This window comes from Ixodes scapularis, unplaced genomic scaffold, assembly GCF_016920785.2.
Source record: "Ixodes scapularis isolate PalLabHiFi unplaced genomic scaffold, ASM1692078v2 PGA_scaffold1__304_contigs__length_218370807, whole genome shotgun sequence".
Lineage (NCBI taxonomy): Eukaryota > Metazoa > Arthropoda > Arachnida > Ixodida > Ixodidae > Ixodes > Ixodes scapularis.
Genome location: NW_024609846.1, coordinates 91,394,864 through 91,413,438, shown reverse-complemented (window position 1 = coordinate 91,413,438; position 18,575 = coordinate 91,394,864). Strand labels below are relative to the sequence as shown.

The following is an 18,575-nucleotide window of genomic DNA, read 5'->3' as shown; positions in this document are numbered from 1 at the left end:
ATACGTACCTTGTCGAATATGCCATGAAGCAACCCTTGCACTGCACACACACTGTGCTGCCAGGTTGACCAGAAGAAAGGGATTGATGAACGGAAGGTTGGAGATGACAGAAGAAGAGCCCGATGCACAAGAAATGAATTGCAGAAGTGTAGTAAGTTGGGCGAGTTGGTATGATGACATGATGAACAGAACAGCGCACACAAAGACAAGGACAGAGAAAAGGAACATGCAGGACACACAAGCGCTGACTCGCAACTGAATTTATACACAAAAGAAAGAAGAAGAAACCGTTCTCAAAGACACGCAGGGCACGCAGTGCTTATGACACGCGACACAACACCATCTAACTGCAATGTCTTTGCCCCAGAGTCCTTTCTAAAAACAAGGTTTCAGTGTTTAGTAGTGTCACTGATGGGTGGCTGACGCAGCAGTCCCCCAGGCTGTTGATGTTAACGTGTGGTAAAAGCTATGTGGGCCAAACCGGACGGTGCCTAAACGATCGCCTTCTCGAGCATGATCGTTCACTAAAATCTACGGTGGGTGGTCACCTTCCCGTTCACTGCAATTCCTGCTCGTGTGCTCCGATTCTAAAAGGCACAACAATATTTGGACACTATCGAGACAAGACAACTCGCGAAATCTTAGAAGCACATTGCATCAACAGCCTGGGGGACTGCTGCGTCAGCCACCCATCAGTGACACTACTAAACACTGAAACCTTGTTTTTAGAAAGGACTATGGGGCAAAGACATTGCAGTTAGATGGTGTTGTGTCGCGTGTCATAAGCACTGCGTGCCCTGCGTGTCTTTGAGAACGGTTCCTTCTTCTTTCTTTTGTGTATAAATTCAGTTGCGAGTCAGCGCTTGTGTGTCCTGCATGTTCCTTTTCTCTGTCCTTGTCTTTGTGTGCGCTGTTCTGTTCATCATGTCATCATACCAACTCGCCCAACTTACTACACTTCTGCAATTCATTTCTTGTGCATCGGGCTCTTCTTCTGTCATCTCCAACCTTCCGTTCATCAATCCCTTTCTTCTGGTCAACCTGGCAGCACAGTGTGTGTGCAGTGCAAGGGTTGCTTCATGGCATATTCGACAAGGTACGTGTCCGATTGAACTTCAAGGCTTATGTGGCTTCCTCACTCCCTCTGCTTGACATTCTCGAAGAATGTGCAAAATATTGCGCTCCGAATACTGGAGGCAAGCGCGTTTTTTCAAGGAATGTCTGTGGACAGTATGCTCCACCCAAGGGGGCTCTCAAGAGCGGTGTCGCAGGTCCTTTTATGAAATGAACAAGTCAGTTGGAGATGTTGCTGAATTTTTATGGCGCCGAGTCCGACTACGGTTACCAAAAAAGAACAAGCCTCCGCCCACCGGTGGTCACTTTACATCTTTGGGGGACATTCAAGTCCCGCCAGACCTCAAAAAGGTCTTAGGCGTTGGGCCCAAGTTTTGCCTCGAACCAACTCTTCAACCCCCCGAGCTTCTGGCGCTAACTAGAAAAATTGCATACAAGGTCAATGAAGATGTCCGACCGCGTTGTATTCATGAATGTGTTGACGCTCTCGGTGGCAGCCATACTCGGCCTAGACATACCTATGATCCCCGTCCTCTGATTTCTTTTTTGACCGATAATCACCTTCGCGTTTTACAGGCTGATAAGGAAGGATCTTTTGTATTGATGCCTGAAGAACACTTTAAAGAAAAAGCCTGTACCGCCATGAGCAAGAACTTCAAGCGGGTACAAGTGTCCCCCAAGCAGATTAAGGCGCAGGCATTAAAGCTCTGTGAACGCCATTCCTTGACAAGCTTGTCCGGAAACATCAAGAAAGCAACAGGGCTTAACCTTGAGGTGTTCTTTAGTGTGAAAACCCATAAGGAAGCCTGCCCATTCCGTGCCATCATCACTGAGAGAGGCACGTGGCAGCGCCAGATGGCGGGCTTTCTTCAAAAACACCTATCAGGTTTGCAAATCGAGGACCCCTTTTTAGTCAGCAATTCTGAAGCAGTAGTGGAAGCTTTCAAGAACAATAATTTCAACAACCACTCTGTGTTCAGTGTTGACGTGCAAGACCTTTTTTATTCTCTTCCACACCACGCATTACTTGCCTCAGTCAAGTCCTGCATTGAAGAGCAAGGGGAGCTCTCCTTCAGAAACTCTAGTGGTGTTTCTTTAGAAGGCTTTCTAGAACTTCTGCAATTCTATTTGAACTCTATGATCGTTGGCTGGAACAATGGTACCTTTACGCAGCGGTCAGGTGTGTGCATAGGATCATGCGTGGCCCCCGTTCTTAGTGATATTTTTCTAGCAAGTGTTGATAGAGCTATTGAAGGTGCCCTTAGCACATCAGAAGTGTCAAAGGTGTTCCGATACGTTGACGATTTTTTGCTAGTGTATCCCAAGTCTGTTGAAGGTGATTACGTTGATAAGGTTATGAGCGTATTTTCCAGGTGCGGCTTTGGTCTTAAATTCACTGTTGAAAAACATTCGGACGGAAAGTTACAGTTCCTGGACCTTTCGTTATCTCTTCATACAAACCATATCTGCTGGAGTTTCTCTCCTAGGTCAAAAAAGGGCATCCTTCACTACACATCCGCACATTCGAAAGTTGTTAAAAGGGGGATTGCGGTTACTATACTTGGGGCTGCACTTACGAAGTCCTGCTTTCACACTGTTCGGGAAAGTTTTAATGCTCAAGTTGAGAGACTCCAAAAGTCGGGCTTTCCATCACAGGTCTTAAACGAGGTGGTGGCGGTCTTAGTACGCAAGACTAAAGGGATTCGGAGAAGGAAACCTCGAGATCCACAGAAACGAAAGGTTGTTGTACCATACATGCACAAAACCTCTCATAATTTAAAAAGAGCAGCCCAAAGGTACGATGTGCCTGTGGTGTTTTCGGCTCCAAAAAGAATGGCGCAAATCTGTTCAAAGGTTCGCTCGATAGCGGATAACCTCAACAAAGGCAAGTGCCAGAAACGCCACAGCCACCCTTATGTGCCATGTTCAATTGGCGTGGTGTACAAAATCCCATTAACGTGTGGTAAAAGCTATGTGGGCCAAACCGGACGGTGCCTAAACGATCGCCTTCTCGAGCATGATCGTTCACTAAAATCTACGGTGGGTGGTCACCTTCCCGTTCACTGCAATTCCTGCTCGTGTGCTCCGATTCTAAAAGGCACAACAATAATTGGACACTATCGACACAAGACAACTCGCGAAATCTTAGAAGCACATTGCATCAACAGCCTGGGGGACTGCTGCGTCAGCCACCCATCAGTGACACTACTAAACACTGAAACCTTGTTTTTAGAAAGGACTATGGGGCAAAGACATTGCAGTTAGATGGTGTTGGGTCGCGTGTCATAAGCACTGCGTGCCCTGCGTGTCTTTGAGAACGGTTTCTTCTTCTTTCTTTTGTGTATAAATTCAGTTGCGAGTCAGCGCTTGTGTGTCCTGCATGTTCCTTTTCTCTGTCCTTGTCTTTGTGTGCGCTGTTCTGTTCATCATGTCATCATACCAACTCGCCCAACTTACTACACTTCTGCGGGGAGACCCCATTGATTTTCTAGTCCATCGTCTAACCACTCGGCAACGACTGCGGGACGAGTAGGAGGCTCTGATATATGGTAGTAGCTCAAGAGCTGGGGATGTCATGGATGAAACGTTGCATGTAGCCGCTTAACGTCTATACAGGAGAGGGTGCTGCGGTCAAATGCGTATATAATCGCGTTAAACCTTGCATGCATTGGCTCAACGTTTATACACGAGAGGGCGCTGCGGGAAAATGCTCAAATGCGTATATAACCACGTTCCATAACGCACATTCTCTTTCTGACATAAACTGTTGACTTAAGAAGTGGAGATGCCTTCCCACGGCTTCTAGCGGATCCAAGTTGATTCGCTAGAAGAACCACTGGCTCTGCATTTCACCGACCATAAAGCAGTAATAATGAAGTCGAAACGCAACCCGAAACTCAGCACTACCTATGACCAATAAAAAAATGAGCACCATCAGCATTACCTATGAACAAAATCAGCATCATCAGCACCGCCAGCTTCGCCCAAATCAACATCATTCACCTTGATGAGATGCGGTCATTTTTTAAAAGGACACTCAAGCTAGGAAAGAAAGCTTTTTTTTTTTCTACTCGGTTAGGACATGCATCCCTAAAATAAAATGATCGTCAAAAAAAAGGGTTTTTTTTGTTTGTTTAATATTTATGCTACAATAAGAATTTCATTTTTTTTTTTTTCAATTTGAGACCGAGACCGAAACTGTGCCTTTGTGGGATGACGATGATGGCGTTTGTACCCAACTAGACATGGTATCACTCGGGTGCGCGTTTAAAAGCATGCTTCAAAGGCTCTGGGTGTGCGGTAGTGGAGCAAGGCGACCGTTTGCTAAAATATAGAGACAGACCTGATAAAATTTATGTTAAAGTGACCCAATTCTTGGGAACCGCGGCAGGCCAGAGTATAAATTGAGTGGCGCAATGGCACAAAATATGTCTTTCTGAATATTAAAAAGTTGAAGTTAGCACATATTGTTGGTTCTCCCCTCTCGTCCGTCTCTAAAAGGGCTCTCATGATAGCACTTTGAGAACATGCATGTTCGCAAAGTACCGAAAGATATCGCACCCCTATCTTTCGTATGATTTGAAAGTGTTTTTTAAACACCGAAATAAAGCTCACTTCTAGTGAATACAGGACGCACGCCAAGTGGGACCTCGGCAGAAATGATGTTTCATCGCCACAATGGAAGATAAGCAAGCATTGCTGATTGGGAAAGAGAGTCTTTGGATCATCATCCTTCGCTTTGATCGCAAGTCTCACAGGTAACAAAATCTTAGACTAGCATTTTTTTTCTTTCTTCTTATGTCGCGGCGAAGCTTAGCCCATTTCTCATTTACACCCCATTTGCTTAAATTTTAGGTTAGCTATTGCTTGTGATATTAAGTATGCAATAGAAGGTCTGTGATAATAGAAACGCGTACAATAATTTTTTTTAAACCTTTGTTTTGAAAATACATGTCAACGTGACCTAAGCATGCTGGTGTTAAAGTCAGAAATTTCACGTTTTTATTTTGATTAAAGTCAGAAATTAAATTTTTTCTTACCAATAGTGAGCATACCTAAGACATCACACGCGTTTTCCTTTAACCTAGATACAATAATTTGTATATTTAGTATTAAAAAATTGTAGCAATTTTAGGCATCAGTTAAATATAATAGTAGTAGCTAGTTCTTCCACTTTAGTCACGCAACTATAGCTGTGTTAAAGATCAAAATTACCTTTAAGTCTTTTGGACAGTTCCTCTCGTACTAACCATATATGTCCATAGCTAGGCAAATATGGCGGAATGGTGTTGTCTTGCTTCCAATTTTTGCACACATAATCATAAAAATCATCACATGGATTTTTACTTCTGTCAACTGCACGGCTAAGCTTTATGCCTGTAAGAGTATAAAATACATTTCAGATTATATAAATCTAGTGGGATTATCCCGCGGCAAAAAAGAAGTTTGTTCTTACCCATCTCTTTACACTCAGGCGTTTCGCATACATTATCATGGGGATCCTGCTTCACGGGATCTGAAATATTGTCGCGCAGTCTTATTTAGAGACATTTTCTACTGCTATAGACGTTTGCAAGCAGCCGCACTTCGAAAGCTAGTCTGGCCACCGTGTAAGAATAACGTTTTGTTTGAGCGCCAGTCTGAAAACCGTGTGTGCGCTTCAGCAGTAATTGACTACCAGACGATCTACCCACACCACCACCAAGATGACAGCGCCCGGAAATCGCACTTGCAAACGTCTATACATACAGGAGATTTTACGAACAACCGTGTATACTTGAAAGAGCAATTATAATTAAGAAATATTACCCTAGGATAAAGTTCCGGGGAGTAGGTCATGTGGACAATGTAAAGTAATAATTAACAATTTAATACTTAAAAAACCTTACTTTCGGAAATACTCGTCTTGCCTGGCTGGCGCATTTCAATTATAAATTTATCGCCGGCGTTTGAAATGTGCCCTTGTTGTTGTTCAGTATGATATCCGTCATACTAAAAACAAACGTAGAAAAAAAAAAAAGCTTGCAGAAAGGGTGTTGTTTTGCGACCTTGTGACCATTAAATAACATGACATTGTCACACCGGCTTCGGTGACTCACTACCAACGCTACATAGTAACTGGAGCCATTAAATGAGCTGCGCTTAGAGTTTCGGCACTCTGTTCGCCGACATTGTTGTGGGCGCCACCATTTTGATGCATGACGATCGGCACAACTGCCGATCGTCATAATTCAAAAGTGCGACTTCCTCAGTATTAGATTCGGTGTTAGGAAGCTCATGTAATATTTCTTTACCCTGTCGCAAACTGTTAAAACATTTGTGGAGGACGGAAAAGCGTTTTCTGTGCTTTCAGATAAGGCTTTAGATAACTGGCAACCATGATTTTAAGCAACAATATGGTCAAGTGTAGTTAGTCTGAAGCGCAGCTTATTTAGTGGCACTACTAGTAACGTTGGTAGCGAGTTATTATCATACGCGGAGGGGGAATGGGGGTCAAAAGGCCTCCCTTCGCGAATGATGCTGGCGTTGAAGTAAGAAGAAAAGATCGGTCAATATATGCCTGTGCGGCATCCTGTCGCCCTCGTGCCCAACCGCGGGAGTTTCACGGGAGACAAAGTGAGGAGGTGCTCCCCTTATCCCCTTCCTTCCGTCTTCGGTAATCTTTTGTGATTTGGAGAGCCATATAGATTTTCGTTTCAAAACTGTGTTTTCTATGGAGTAGAATAAATGTATAGACCTTTTCATCTAAGTAGTTGCCTGATCGGCGGATAGAGGACACTGACGCCCTGGCCACCATTATGTTGTTTCAATTTGGTCGCTTTTGGTTTCGACGTGCACATCCTTCCGCTACTGTTTAACTAATGGTCCACCTCGACATAGTTGGGGATGAATCGGCGGAAGTATCGCGTCAATCCGAGAAATATGCTAACTTGCTTCTTGGTCCGGGGTCGGTCACCGCAATTGATCTCCTACAAAGTTTGCGACTGAGGCCTTACTTTTTATTCTCCATTTCATGGCCCGAAAACGTTATTCTATTTCTTCCAATTTCGAATTTTCTGAGTTTCACCGTGATTCCGGTGCGCCGCATTCGCTTAGATATTTTTTTTCCCACGCGGCTAGGCGCTACTCCCAAGCTTTGGTTGCTCTTAGCGATTCGTCGATATAGTGCTGTACTGTTGGGATGTCTGCCAGCAAGGTACTCATAAGCCGATTAAATACGACTGATGCCGCCTTAATTCCGAAGGGCTCAAACCTAAACTGGTAAACCCCGTCTCAGTCAAAAATGCCGTCTTGGCCTTGGAATCCGTCGATAAAAAGATTCGCCTATATCTTTTGGATAAGTCCAGTTTGCAAAATAAACATTTCCTGCCTAGATGGGTCCCTCATTTAAAGCCAGCAGGCTGTTAAATTTAACTTCCGTATATCTGACTTCCGTACAACGACGAGGGGAGAATTGTAGGCGGAAGTCGATCTCTCAATCACCCCCAACTTGAACATCACTTGAACTTCGGTTTTGATTACCTTCCCGATTGCAAAAGGAATCAAGTACTCTAGTGTCTTCACGGTAGTGGACACATGTAACTAAAACTACAGAAGGTTCTTTTTACCCAACAAATCGAATAACACATTTTGTATCGGTGGACGAGCTCGTTCACCTCAGTGCCCTGCTCCTAGGTTAACGGTTCTGACCGGGTGACATTTTCTGGTCCCTGGGTCCTCCTGACGCTCATTCAGGGAAGCTCCTTTCTATCATCACAATACTCGATTGCAACATATGCGTTGACATGCACCTTGCTGGCTGTTTAAACTGCTCGTTCCTCACATCCTTTCAACATATAGACGTGAAACAGCTTGCGCGTGTGACCGGAGTCTAGAACGTAGTACACATCCATCTTCTTCTCTACCATCAAGTATGGACTTTTCTACTTATCAACAGCTTGTTACTGCTGCTAGGCAAAATGATCAACGCTCGTCCTCCCGCTTTTAGCTGTCATTCTTTTGCCTTCTTATTGAAGGATTTGCTCTGCTTTCGCTGAGATTCCTGCAGTTTCTCCTACACTAACTCAGTGGCTTGTTTCAGCTTGTGTCTGAAATCAAGCACGCAGCTGTACGTTGCTCGGACATTGGAGCTTATGTGGTCTGCGACCCACATTACCTTTGGCACTGAGAGACCTCTAAAATGGTGGCCGTAGATGAATTCAAATAGGGAGAATTCCATACTTGCCTGAAGAACCTCACGGTACACGAAGAGAAGGGTGCTAAATATTTGTCCCAATAATGAAGTTTGTCCATGCACATTCTTTTAAGCTTTTGATTGGGGGTCCGTTAATGCGTTGGACTATCCCTTATCCTTATCTATTGATTTAAACATGTCAACGTGTCTAAATCATCAACATGCTCCCGGTCACGAACGAACGGATCTGTGCAATATAACAAAGAGCATAGTTTCGTATCCACTGATGTGCCCTTCAAACACGCATGCTCTTCAGGCTTATCTTTTGGCTGGAGTAGCAGTCGAGACGTGTGTACGACCTTTCATAAAAATGCAGAGTAATTAAACGGGCGATAGTTTACAATGTTAGGAACGCCTGATTTGTGAATCGCAAGAACTACAGAGCGTTTTCAGACAGATGTAAATATTCCAGTACGTAGTGATGAATTAAAATATGCTCTCAGCACACACTTCTAAAATAAAACTGGGAATTTCATCTGCGCTAGCAGGCAGTTTAAATTTCATACTACGAATGGTTTCCTTCATTTCGACTTCATCAGTGGGGATAAAAGATAGAAATTTGGATTTGCCTAGGCACGTTGAGCTTTCGCCACGGACTGCTACAGACAAAAAACAGGATTTAAAATGTTCTGCAAATGCGTCGGCAATTTTGCATAGACCACTTGTATAAACAGAGCCATTTTGTATTCGGACCACTTTGCCAGCTCGCTTCTTTTTGACGGTGCACATTTCGCAACAATTTTGGGCCTGGTATACATATCGGACTCAAGCCTAGCAAAATGCAAACCTTCGTCTCGTCTAAAGAGCCCTTTGCCGAAGTACGACATCACTAAATTTGGCGTACTACTTGTCCGGCCCCGAATTTTTAAAGAGTTACTGATAACAAAGCTTGCGTTGCAAGCAGCGGCTCATGTCAGCTCAGCTTAGCTTAGCCACAGAGCTGTCGATTGCGCTCAATACTACTTTTGTAAGAGCTTCAACAGCTGTACCATCTCACTCTTCATTCAGGATCGACTTGAAGCCATAGCACTGAAGTTATTTATATATATTAAGGTTCTCACCACTACTCTGCAATAAGTATTCATTTAAGGGTCGGCGATAGACAAAATAAAATAGATTGGCAAAGACACTAATGCAATGTCGAGAATATTTCCCGCTACATTCTGGATAGTGTCCCGAAGTTCAAAATCATTATGATAAATAAAATTCAAAAGGCTTGCGACTTTCAAGCTGCTGACATCATGCTCCACCGAGTTATAACCTTCCAGCCAATTAAGGCCTTGCTGGTTAAAATGGCCATATAATTGCACACGAACCTTCGTTACGTCCAGATATTGTTCTAATTTTTTTTAAATGACGTGAACAACTTCCGAGTCAGTGTGTGGCTGAAAATAGTAATTTCGAATAAAACAATTAACCGCGTCGCACGACGTAGCCCGGATCCGTACACATTCCGAGTGTGACTGACAGTTATGTATATTTTCGCATTGAAAGCAGAGATACGTCCCCAGCCGTTAGAACACCGCCTCTGTATCTCGGTCCATTGCTAACATAATAACGGCATTTTCGAAATACTGAGTAACACGGAAGCAAATATTGAGAACTAGGATACTGTCCTCTACACAAGTCTCAGTAAGGCAAAAATGGCGTATGAATTGGCTGCAATTTCAAACATAAATTCAAATGATTTCGTCCAAAGGCCATGAACACTCTGGTAACAAAGTGTGCTCTCCATATCACCTGACTAATGATTTACATCATCCGATTCACCCGATGTTACTTCAAGAATGTCAAAAATGGACAAAAAAGATACTCGGTGGACCAAACGTCGACTGTGTTAATATCGTCGAAGTCATCATTCACGACAGACACACGAAAGAACGGATATATCTATCATGTTTTGTTTCTGACAAGCTTGGTGCATGTCACTGACTTGCCTTTCAAAACAACTGCCAGGGAGTCATCTAAATTACCTTATGATAGTTTGCCGTGAAACATACTGCTGCACTGGCCAATAAACTTGCCGAAGAACGAACCACGAAGCAAAAAGCCTGGAATTACAAGTTACGCTCTGTGTTGTAGACGCTTTGATTCACAATAGATTACGTGTGGATTTACTTCGCAGTTATTCGCCTCATTGGTTACAGAACGGTTTCTCAAAAACGCAACAACATACGCTTCAATGCTATTTGTTTAAATGTGGAACAACTAAATGATAGTTGTTAATACCATCACGGTCTACTTGCAAATTTACGCATCATACCATTGATTTCCGCAGTCCTTGAACTGGCGAATGCTGTCACCACGAAGATCAGTGCTGCTATCCTTCGATCCATGACAAAAAGTTTCTTAAACCTAAGTGATATCCAAAACCAATGCTCAGTGAGGTGCTCCTTGGATTTTTATAGAACGGTTTCTAAAAATGAAAAGAGCGTACGTAATATATTACAAAATTCTAAAATGCTCGATTGTTATTTTATGTTTCCAGCAAAACTATCGCATAAAGAGTAACGCACCTTTAAAGCGTTTACGTTTCCCCGTCCAGTAGCCACTGGAAACTATTCTTCAAAAGGTCTGTTCTGAGTCCAGCGCGCTTATTCAATGCATTTTGGTTTTGACTTTAAAGGGCAACAAGGATCTGGTGAGACAACCTTTAAACGAGTGCAAATATATCTGCGTTCTTGGGAGAAGCATTAAAATGGCAAGTGTTCCTGGATTTAAATGTGTTTTCACGATTGTAGAGTTTTTTTATTAGTGTTTTTTTTATTATGACGTATTTCTTGGTGATTTTGAGCAAATCTTTTATATTTTTTATAGGCGTGCAGGCAAACAGTGAAAGGTCAGCACGAATCGCATTCGAATCAAATGGTGGAGAATAGTGCCCGGAAAATTCCAACGTCAAATCAAGTATTGAACACCAAATCCTTTAACTGCTGTTCAGAGCAAACAAATCTAAACCACCCAGTCTAAAGATGAAAACACTATACTCGTTTTCACTTCAAGAACCGCAGTAAAAAAAGCCCGGCTCCTAGCAAAGCATTACTAGCTTTCCCCTTTATGTGGAGAATTAAGATACATGCAGGTGAACTTAAGATTAGATACATGTGTTATCTTATCAAGACGGACACGTTTCAAATGCTGAAACATTGCTCTTTCCTCCGATGACCAAATCTTGTAAGAACTACTTCGCGCGGCGTACGAACAATCAGAGAAACTTCAATGTTTCTTGATATGGGGACCGGTATCAGTGCTTAGTCTACTGGTGGTCTACCGCAAGTACGCTGAACGAAGACTATAGGGCTGTCCGGTTGTAGTTTTGCCACGCCGCCCCTTCCCCTGTCCACGCGCGCCCATATAGAGTTAGGCGTACGACTGAGCTTAGCAGACGACTCAGGAGGCTGCTGCGCTTGTGTGGGCCTCGCGCTTTGCAAAACAACATGCCGAAGCCAAAAGGGGAAGGCACCAAGTATTTTTGTGCTGTCAAATACCACGGCATAACCTTAAACATTAAAGGAAAAGTGTCTCTCAAAATGCTTTACTCGTTTAACACGATTTTATTCCAGAAATATCGCCAAACATAAAATAGGGTTGTCAGTAGTCGTATGAATCAGTAGTGCAACTACCCTTCCTTGTCATGCTAAGGAAGCCATGAAACGATTTTTCTACTTTCGCTAAATACTACTAACTTAATAAGGTTGCTTTAGTTTTTTTCTATCTATGCAATGGCAGTCTCCAAATGATTTCAGGAAATATGAGCACATTTTATCTCCTCAACTAGGAGAAAAAAAAAGCGGCCATGCCGCCAACGTTAATCATAGACACGCGCTGCGGTTAGCAAAGTAGAAAAAGGCGTGCTGAGCTCCAGGCAGTGTTAGACTTCGGCTCTTCTTATCACCGCAGTTGCTGGACACGAACCGCTCCCGAGTCTCCGACGAGGCATTTAATGTTCCGAGCCGAAGTCGAGTCTTTGCACAGTTCTCCTGTCGAATTCATGAACCGCACTCGACTGCCGTCACGCTTGTTGTTTTAATCCCACAATTACGTCGTCGAACTCTGCGAAAGCAAGACTGAAATAAATAGCCCCACTTTTATCCTCGCAATTTCACCGCGAGAAAGAAGCTTTTGTATCAGTGGCCGTTTGTGCGAGTATACTTGAGCCAGAATAGGACCATTAAGCCTCTGCAAACTCATGATCATTCCAACCCGAATTTGTTTTATGACCCCTTTAAGAGGATATCGCAGTAGAAGAGCCCATATATTTCTTATGACAAGTTGTGGTACTTATTATAAGCAGCTACTAAACCTATTGGCGTAGGAGTGGTTGATTTCCAAGGACAATAATAAAAAGATAATACTTCACAGCTTCGCGAAATTACATCTTTCGATTTGGCTTTCAATAATATCTTACGAGGCCTCAAACTTGTAATAAAAATACTTTATTTAGCTTTAACTTTTAAGGGTCCCCGATTAAGTTAAAATAAAAATAAAACTTGGAGTACTATGTTGCAGTTTATATGAATTCCTGATTTTATATCTGCTAATATAATTCCTCGACGCATTGCCGTCACAAAATGAATTGAGAGGTTTGCGCCCCTGTGAAATCAAAATGCGTCTGCTAAACACCATTTTTGGGGCTCTACGCAGAGGCGCCATACCGTGATCATGATCTTTAGACATCAGGCGGCAGTGATAAATGAGTCCATGCAGCGTTATATTCATCCGCCGCAAGAAATTCACAGCGTGCTGTGGTTTGTTTCATTTATGTTCAGTAACCTAGGATTCGAATTTTCTAGACGTGTCTTTTTCTGCTTCCGGCTACGGGCAGCGCGTGTATCTGGAGTCTATATTCCATTTCACCGACATCTACGCGCCTCTGCTCAGCACTGTGAATATTACAACGCGCCGATACACTGAGGGGAGGAGACGAGAGAGCGCGGGGACGTCAGAACACTGAGGTCTGGTTAGGATTATTTGTGGCAATACCTAAAGCTACCTGCCTTTGTCTCCACTGCCATAGCCTCCTCTATACTCACAAAGCCTAGCAGTTCGACGACGGAGCCATAGGGTGCCCGGTCGCAGACTTGGAGCGCGAGGGTCTGGTAGCACAGAGTATCAAAAAGCCATTTCTCAGGGAACCTGCACGTCCGAGCACAGTTTTTGGAGGGCGAGGACCCGAAACACGCTTGTCCGCTCGGAAGAAGTGTGTTTCGGCGTCTCGCCGCAGCGGGGCGCCAGTCACGTGACTCTCCTTTCATCCGTTGTGTGCCGCTCCTTATTTTCCATTTCGGCGGCCGCTTCTCGTGGTGACCTGCCAGGCTTCGTCAGTATACGGGAGGCTATGCCGGAGTCTTACGTATAACGTCTTACGTCTTACGTAGTCAGAACGTCGGAGTCTTACCTATAACTTTCGTCTCGACCGCACTCGTTAAACCCGTTAGAACGCAGAACGCTGGCGCCCGGTGTTTGGCTCTCGCATTCTAACGTGTTCTTCGAGTAAAACAAAAATTGTTTGTATGTTTATACAGCCTTAAAGTTAGTCTGCCTTTAATGAACGACTTGTCTCTCAGCTGTAGATAGCAATTTAGCCAGTGCAGTCCAACCTCTAGCCTGGGGTCTTTAACGTGCACCACGCAGTAGTGATACATGATCGCACGCCGGTACGATGCTCATCCAGATCGAAACGGGCAGGGGTGGGGATTGAACCCAGGATTCCTGGGTTCTGCAGCGCGAGTTTTCGCTCTAGGTGCTCCGAGCTGGTGTGCGGTAGACCACTCGGCTTCCGATCCTCCTTTCAATGAGTGAAATAGAGAAAAAGGCAGCTATCGTTTGTTCTACCCGCTAGTCGTTCCAACCAGAGCTGGGCGTTCTCAGGTCTCCAAGCGCTCTGGTATCCTTCCGTGCGCTCTCGGATCATTACCGTCTACGTGTTTCCGAATGACGTGAACATTTCCTACTACAAGGCTTGTATGGAACTAAAAACTTTTAAAGAGTTGTAATTAAGGAAATTAAAAAAAGTGTGGTATTTTGTTTCCCGCATGGTGGTGTAACAATAGCCAGTCATAATTAAAAATAAAATAAAATAAAATATATATTTTTGGTTAACCGTACTTCACACTACCAGCCATCCCAATCAATCCGGCTCTGTGAATGTATCACGTGACACGCTCTTCACACGTCACTGCATTCCCTCGCGATGGTCACATAAGACTCACACGGCCTTGTATTGGCTTCGATGGCTCGTAGCATCCGCTGCGGCTTTGTGTAAGGCGGAATGTACAATAAAGCACGTTCACACATTCAAATTTGGTTTATAATAGGTAAGATTTATTTTGATTTAAGTGATATTTTTTAATCAAAATTATTTTAAATCAGGTTTATACGTTTTAAATCGCTTTATGCGCAAAATACTGTGTTATGTTATACACGTTTCTTAGACCTAAAAAATTCATTGTTTGATACATCAAACCACTAAAAAACAGCGTTTAAAATCTTGTCAAGTGTAAACGTAATTATGCTATAGACTACCGTTTAATTAGAAACTTTCTCCTATTGATGTAAACGCCGCCATACGTCTTGTCGGAACACAAGCAGCCTGAATGTTTTACGAGGCGAAAACACTTTATTTGATGTAATACATCGGCAAATGTAAAAAAAAGCCAAACAGCTTCCAACTATTTTTTTATCATATCGTCTATTGAAAACTTTAATAAAAATGTTTTCCTTCGGTTTCCGGCCGATTGGACGACTATCCGTTTAGGCGAAATATGAGCGAACTCCCGGCCGCAACAGAAGTGCATATCAACCAAACAAAATCTCCAAAATTTTTAAATTATTGCCTTTGAACTCGAGCACACGACTCGACAGTATTTTCTTTTTGTTTACGTTTGTAAGGCGGTATTATGGTCTAAGCACATGGGACGATTATATAAGACAAAACGTGTATACTAGCTGAGGGAAGATCAAGATAAATTATGCCCGCAAGCGCCTATAGGATTATCTTTTTGTTGTCATACATATTTCAGAACGTTTTCAGCAAGTACTTTCTGGAAACGAATTGTTTCTATACATAAAAGGGAACATATTTTTTTTTTTTTTTTTTGCTAGACTCTAATCACCGAGTATTCACGGCTGCAGTAAAATCAACGCTGCTTATGCGGCCGCAACGCAAAGCTCCAAAAGTAGGTCCTTCCGCTGTTTGGTTCTCGTCGACAAAAAAGCTTGACGCACTTTTTTATTTAACTCCACTAAGGAATCACAGTTCAGAAATGCCACAACAAGATAAGGTACAAACAAGAATGTCAAAAGCCTTAAGGGCGTGCAATAACCTTCATCGGCAAGACGAAAAGCAATATCTCGCAACACATGTTCTCATCCTAAGCGTGCATTGAAACCTTCTTGCTATAAAAAACTAAAGAAAACATCGCCGCAAGTGTTGTTTTTCCAAACGAAGAAACGTAATTTGTCTCTTAGAATCTTTGTGTTTTATTTCTTAGCCTGAAAAGTAAATCCGATACATATCCATTTAAATCATCAGCAAATTCAGATGTCACCGCACAAATTATCAAATGTGATCACCATGACGTGGTGATGGTCCTGCAAGTACATTCTCCCGACTTCCAGATACTAATTTACGCGAAGATCTGATTTCTGGGAATCACCTATTAATTGGTTGCAAAAAATCCAGTAGGACAAAATGTGAAAATAGCACAAATAATATTGACTCTCCGCTTCCTTCAGCATCATTTTTAATTCGGGAAAACACGCATTCAGTTTTTATACATCACGTTGCATTTTGTTTAGGTTGGTTATAAATAAAATCTTTGAGATATTATGAGAGCAAGTTTGCCTTAACAACAATACTCCACGCCTTCGTCGACATATCTTACCGAAGTGTAATCGGGTCCTGTTTTGCTTCCACGCTCTCGAGAATAATCTTTACAACTGACATACTCATGTGCATACATTATTTTCTTACCAAAAAGAAAAAAAAATTACTAGCAGATTTTGAGTTGCGCGGATCTGCTAGAACACGGGCACCGGCCAGGTGGTGACTGTTCGGAACGCCCTCTTTATCCACAGAGGAAAAATTTAAATAAAACAACTCTTTTTTTTTGTGAGGGGGGGGGGGGGGAGGGTGCGTGAACTGAGGCTTATGATGGCGGCAGCGGCCCGTGACGGTGGTCTGAAGTAGTTTCTGCACTAAATCCACTTGAACTTAGGTACCAGGGTTTACCAGCGTACCGCCGCAGGTAGTTCATTGTTTTCTTTAAACGTGGACCTAAGGGCGATGGCCATAGCTGACTGAACAAAATGAATGCGAACCCTCATTTGTATTTTGATGAAGTTCAAAATAACACTACGTAGTTGCTTTACAATAGCTTGCCAGCCTACTAAGGGACTTGGAAATGTTTTATATCGTTTGCCCCTCGAAATATACTCGTGGTGCCAGCTACTCCATGGTGGCCTTCTGGCCACAAATAGACATATTACCTTGGTTAAAAAGCTTGTCCGCGGTGGCGGCATTGCACAGTGTTCCTCGGAAGCGGGAGCCACTAAGGTGAGGAACCATAAAAACATGACGTAAACCAACGACCTCATTGAGGGCGTCAATGGTGGTGACGGATGAAGCTGCCTCGGTGCTTCGAGGTTGATGACTGATGCTTTACTCGGCCGGAAGCCAGGACACGGGGCATCAGGAACACGGTGGTCAGGAGAGTTCCCCATTTCGAGATTTCCCAGGAGCCAGGAGCTGTGCGGCGGCCTCCGGGGCCGGGAACAAAAGCAGCTTGCGCAGTGATGAACGCGACAAACGACAGCTGTGCCATGACGACGTCAAACATCCCCAGGAATTCGGGATGTCGGCCATATGCGTCGTTTCTTGTCACATGCGTGGGGACAGCTAAATAGCAATAAAATCTAACCGTTAAAAACCAAATAACCAACATTTCTCTTCCAAATATGAAGATAGCAAGATTAATTATCGCAAAAAAATTATCGTTACACTTCAACTGTAAAATAGATTTACTCCATTGACTCCCATAAAAATTTTCGTTACGTTTTTAGTTATATCAAATTTATGACGCAACCATTAAATATTTCACAACGTTCCTGGATTTATATAAAGAAGGGACTGACCCTTATCAATTTTTGTATGCATCTAACCTAAATCTGAACTCTCCTAGATTGATATTAATGCCTGAAGAAGGGGAACCAGGGGGACAAAGTACGAACACAAATCACCAAATACAGCTAGGTGACGGGTGCGCGACCGAAAGAGTATAGCTCGCTTGCACCTTGGCATTCATTGCATTATCATCATCTCTTACGTTGTCTGAGAGAAAATTAAATCTTCATTTCTTGCCTTTCAAATGTATCTTCCCTGTAGCATAACAATTGCTAGAGGAAAGATCACTTTACAGCATTGAAATTACATTTACTTGGATGGCGGTTTCGCGATGTTGTTTATTTAAATTTATTTATCAATACTACCGAGCTGGGATTTTAACAGCTGGGTAAAGTGCTGAAAGTAAAACAAGCTGGCAAAACATAAATGATGGGATGAAGTCTCAGTAAAACAAATATATCTACACCGTGACGGAACTAACAGACCGATCTAACCAAACGTCTGGCGCATACTTAATGCCGCCATAGCTGTAGTTCAGAGGAGACATACGGCAGTTCTCGTGACTCTTCGTGCCGTGTCCTGCTTTGCATGCACGGTGCCTGCTTTAACGAGGTTGTCCCAAGTGCGAAAAATAAAAGTTCTCTCGATGCATTACGGCAGCGGCGGCGTGACGGTACTGGCTGGTGATATCGGTTTATTTAGATGGGAGGCGAATAAAGACAACAAACTGGGAGTCATATAGCATTAGGTGTGTGTCATACTGTACTGTGTATGTAAAATTACTGAATGCATGTAATAAACAACATTTTGCTTCAAAGCTGTGTCTTCCATCATTCGTCAGCAAGCTACCCGGCTGATGACAGGAGCAGTTGTTTAAGGGGTGCAATGCCTTCACCAACACACGAAATGGCGCTGTAAATTGAGTGCAATAAATCTAATCCCAGCAGTTGGAATTAGATAACAAACTTTCAGAATGTGGCAATATCCAATTACAAGGTATAAGCGATTTTCAAAAATTTTCGAGAAAATATTAAACGCTAGAATTGGCTCTATATGCAAAATGCTACATGCCAGAAAGTCTGCATTTGGTGATGCAGAGCTTTCTGGCAACGCGAAACTACGGTTCGTTTTTATTCTCAAATA

The 18,575-nt window shown here is 43.1% G+C and overlaps 1 protein-coding gene across 1 annotated transcript in view; it reads right to left on the bottom strand.

Moving 5' to 3' along the window:
* Positions 1-10,644, bottom strand: part of LOC115320125 (neprilysin-1-like) — a 96,866-nt gene extending 86,222 nt beyond the window's left edge. The window contains exons 1-3 of the mRNA XM_042290840.1: positions 10,572-10,644; positions 5,531-5,590; positions 5,290-5,451 (exon numbers count right to left, since the gene is read on the bottom strand). Coding sequence (XP_042146774.1) covers positions 5,290-5,451; positions 5,531-5,590; positions 10,572-10,644 — 295 coding nt within the window. The remainder of the gene's footprint in view (positions 1-5,289; positions 5,452-5,530; positions 5,591-10,571) is intronic.
* Positions 10,645-18,575: the final 7,931 nt, after the last annotated feature.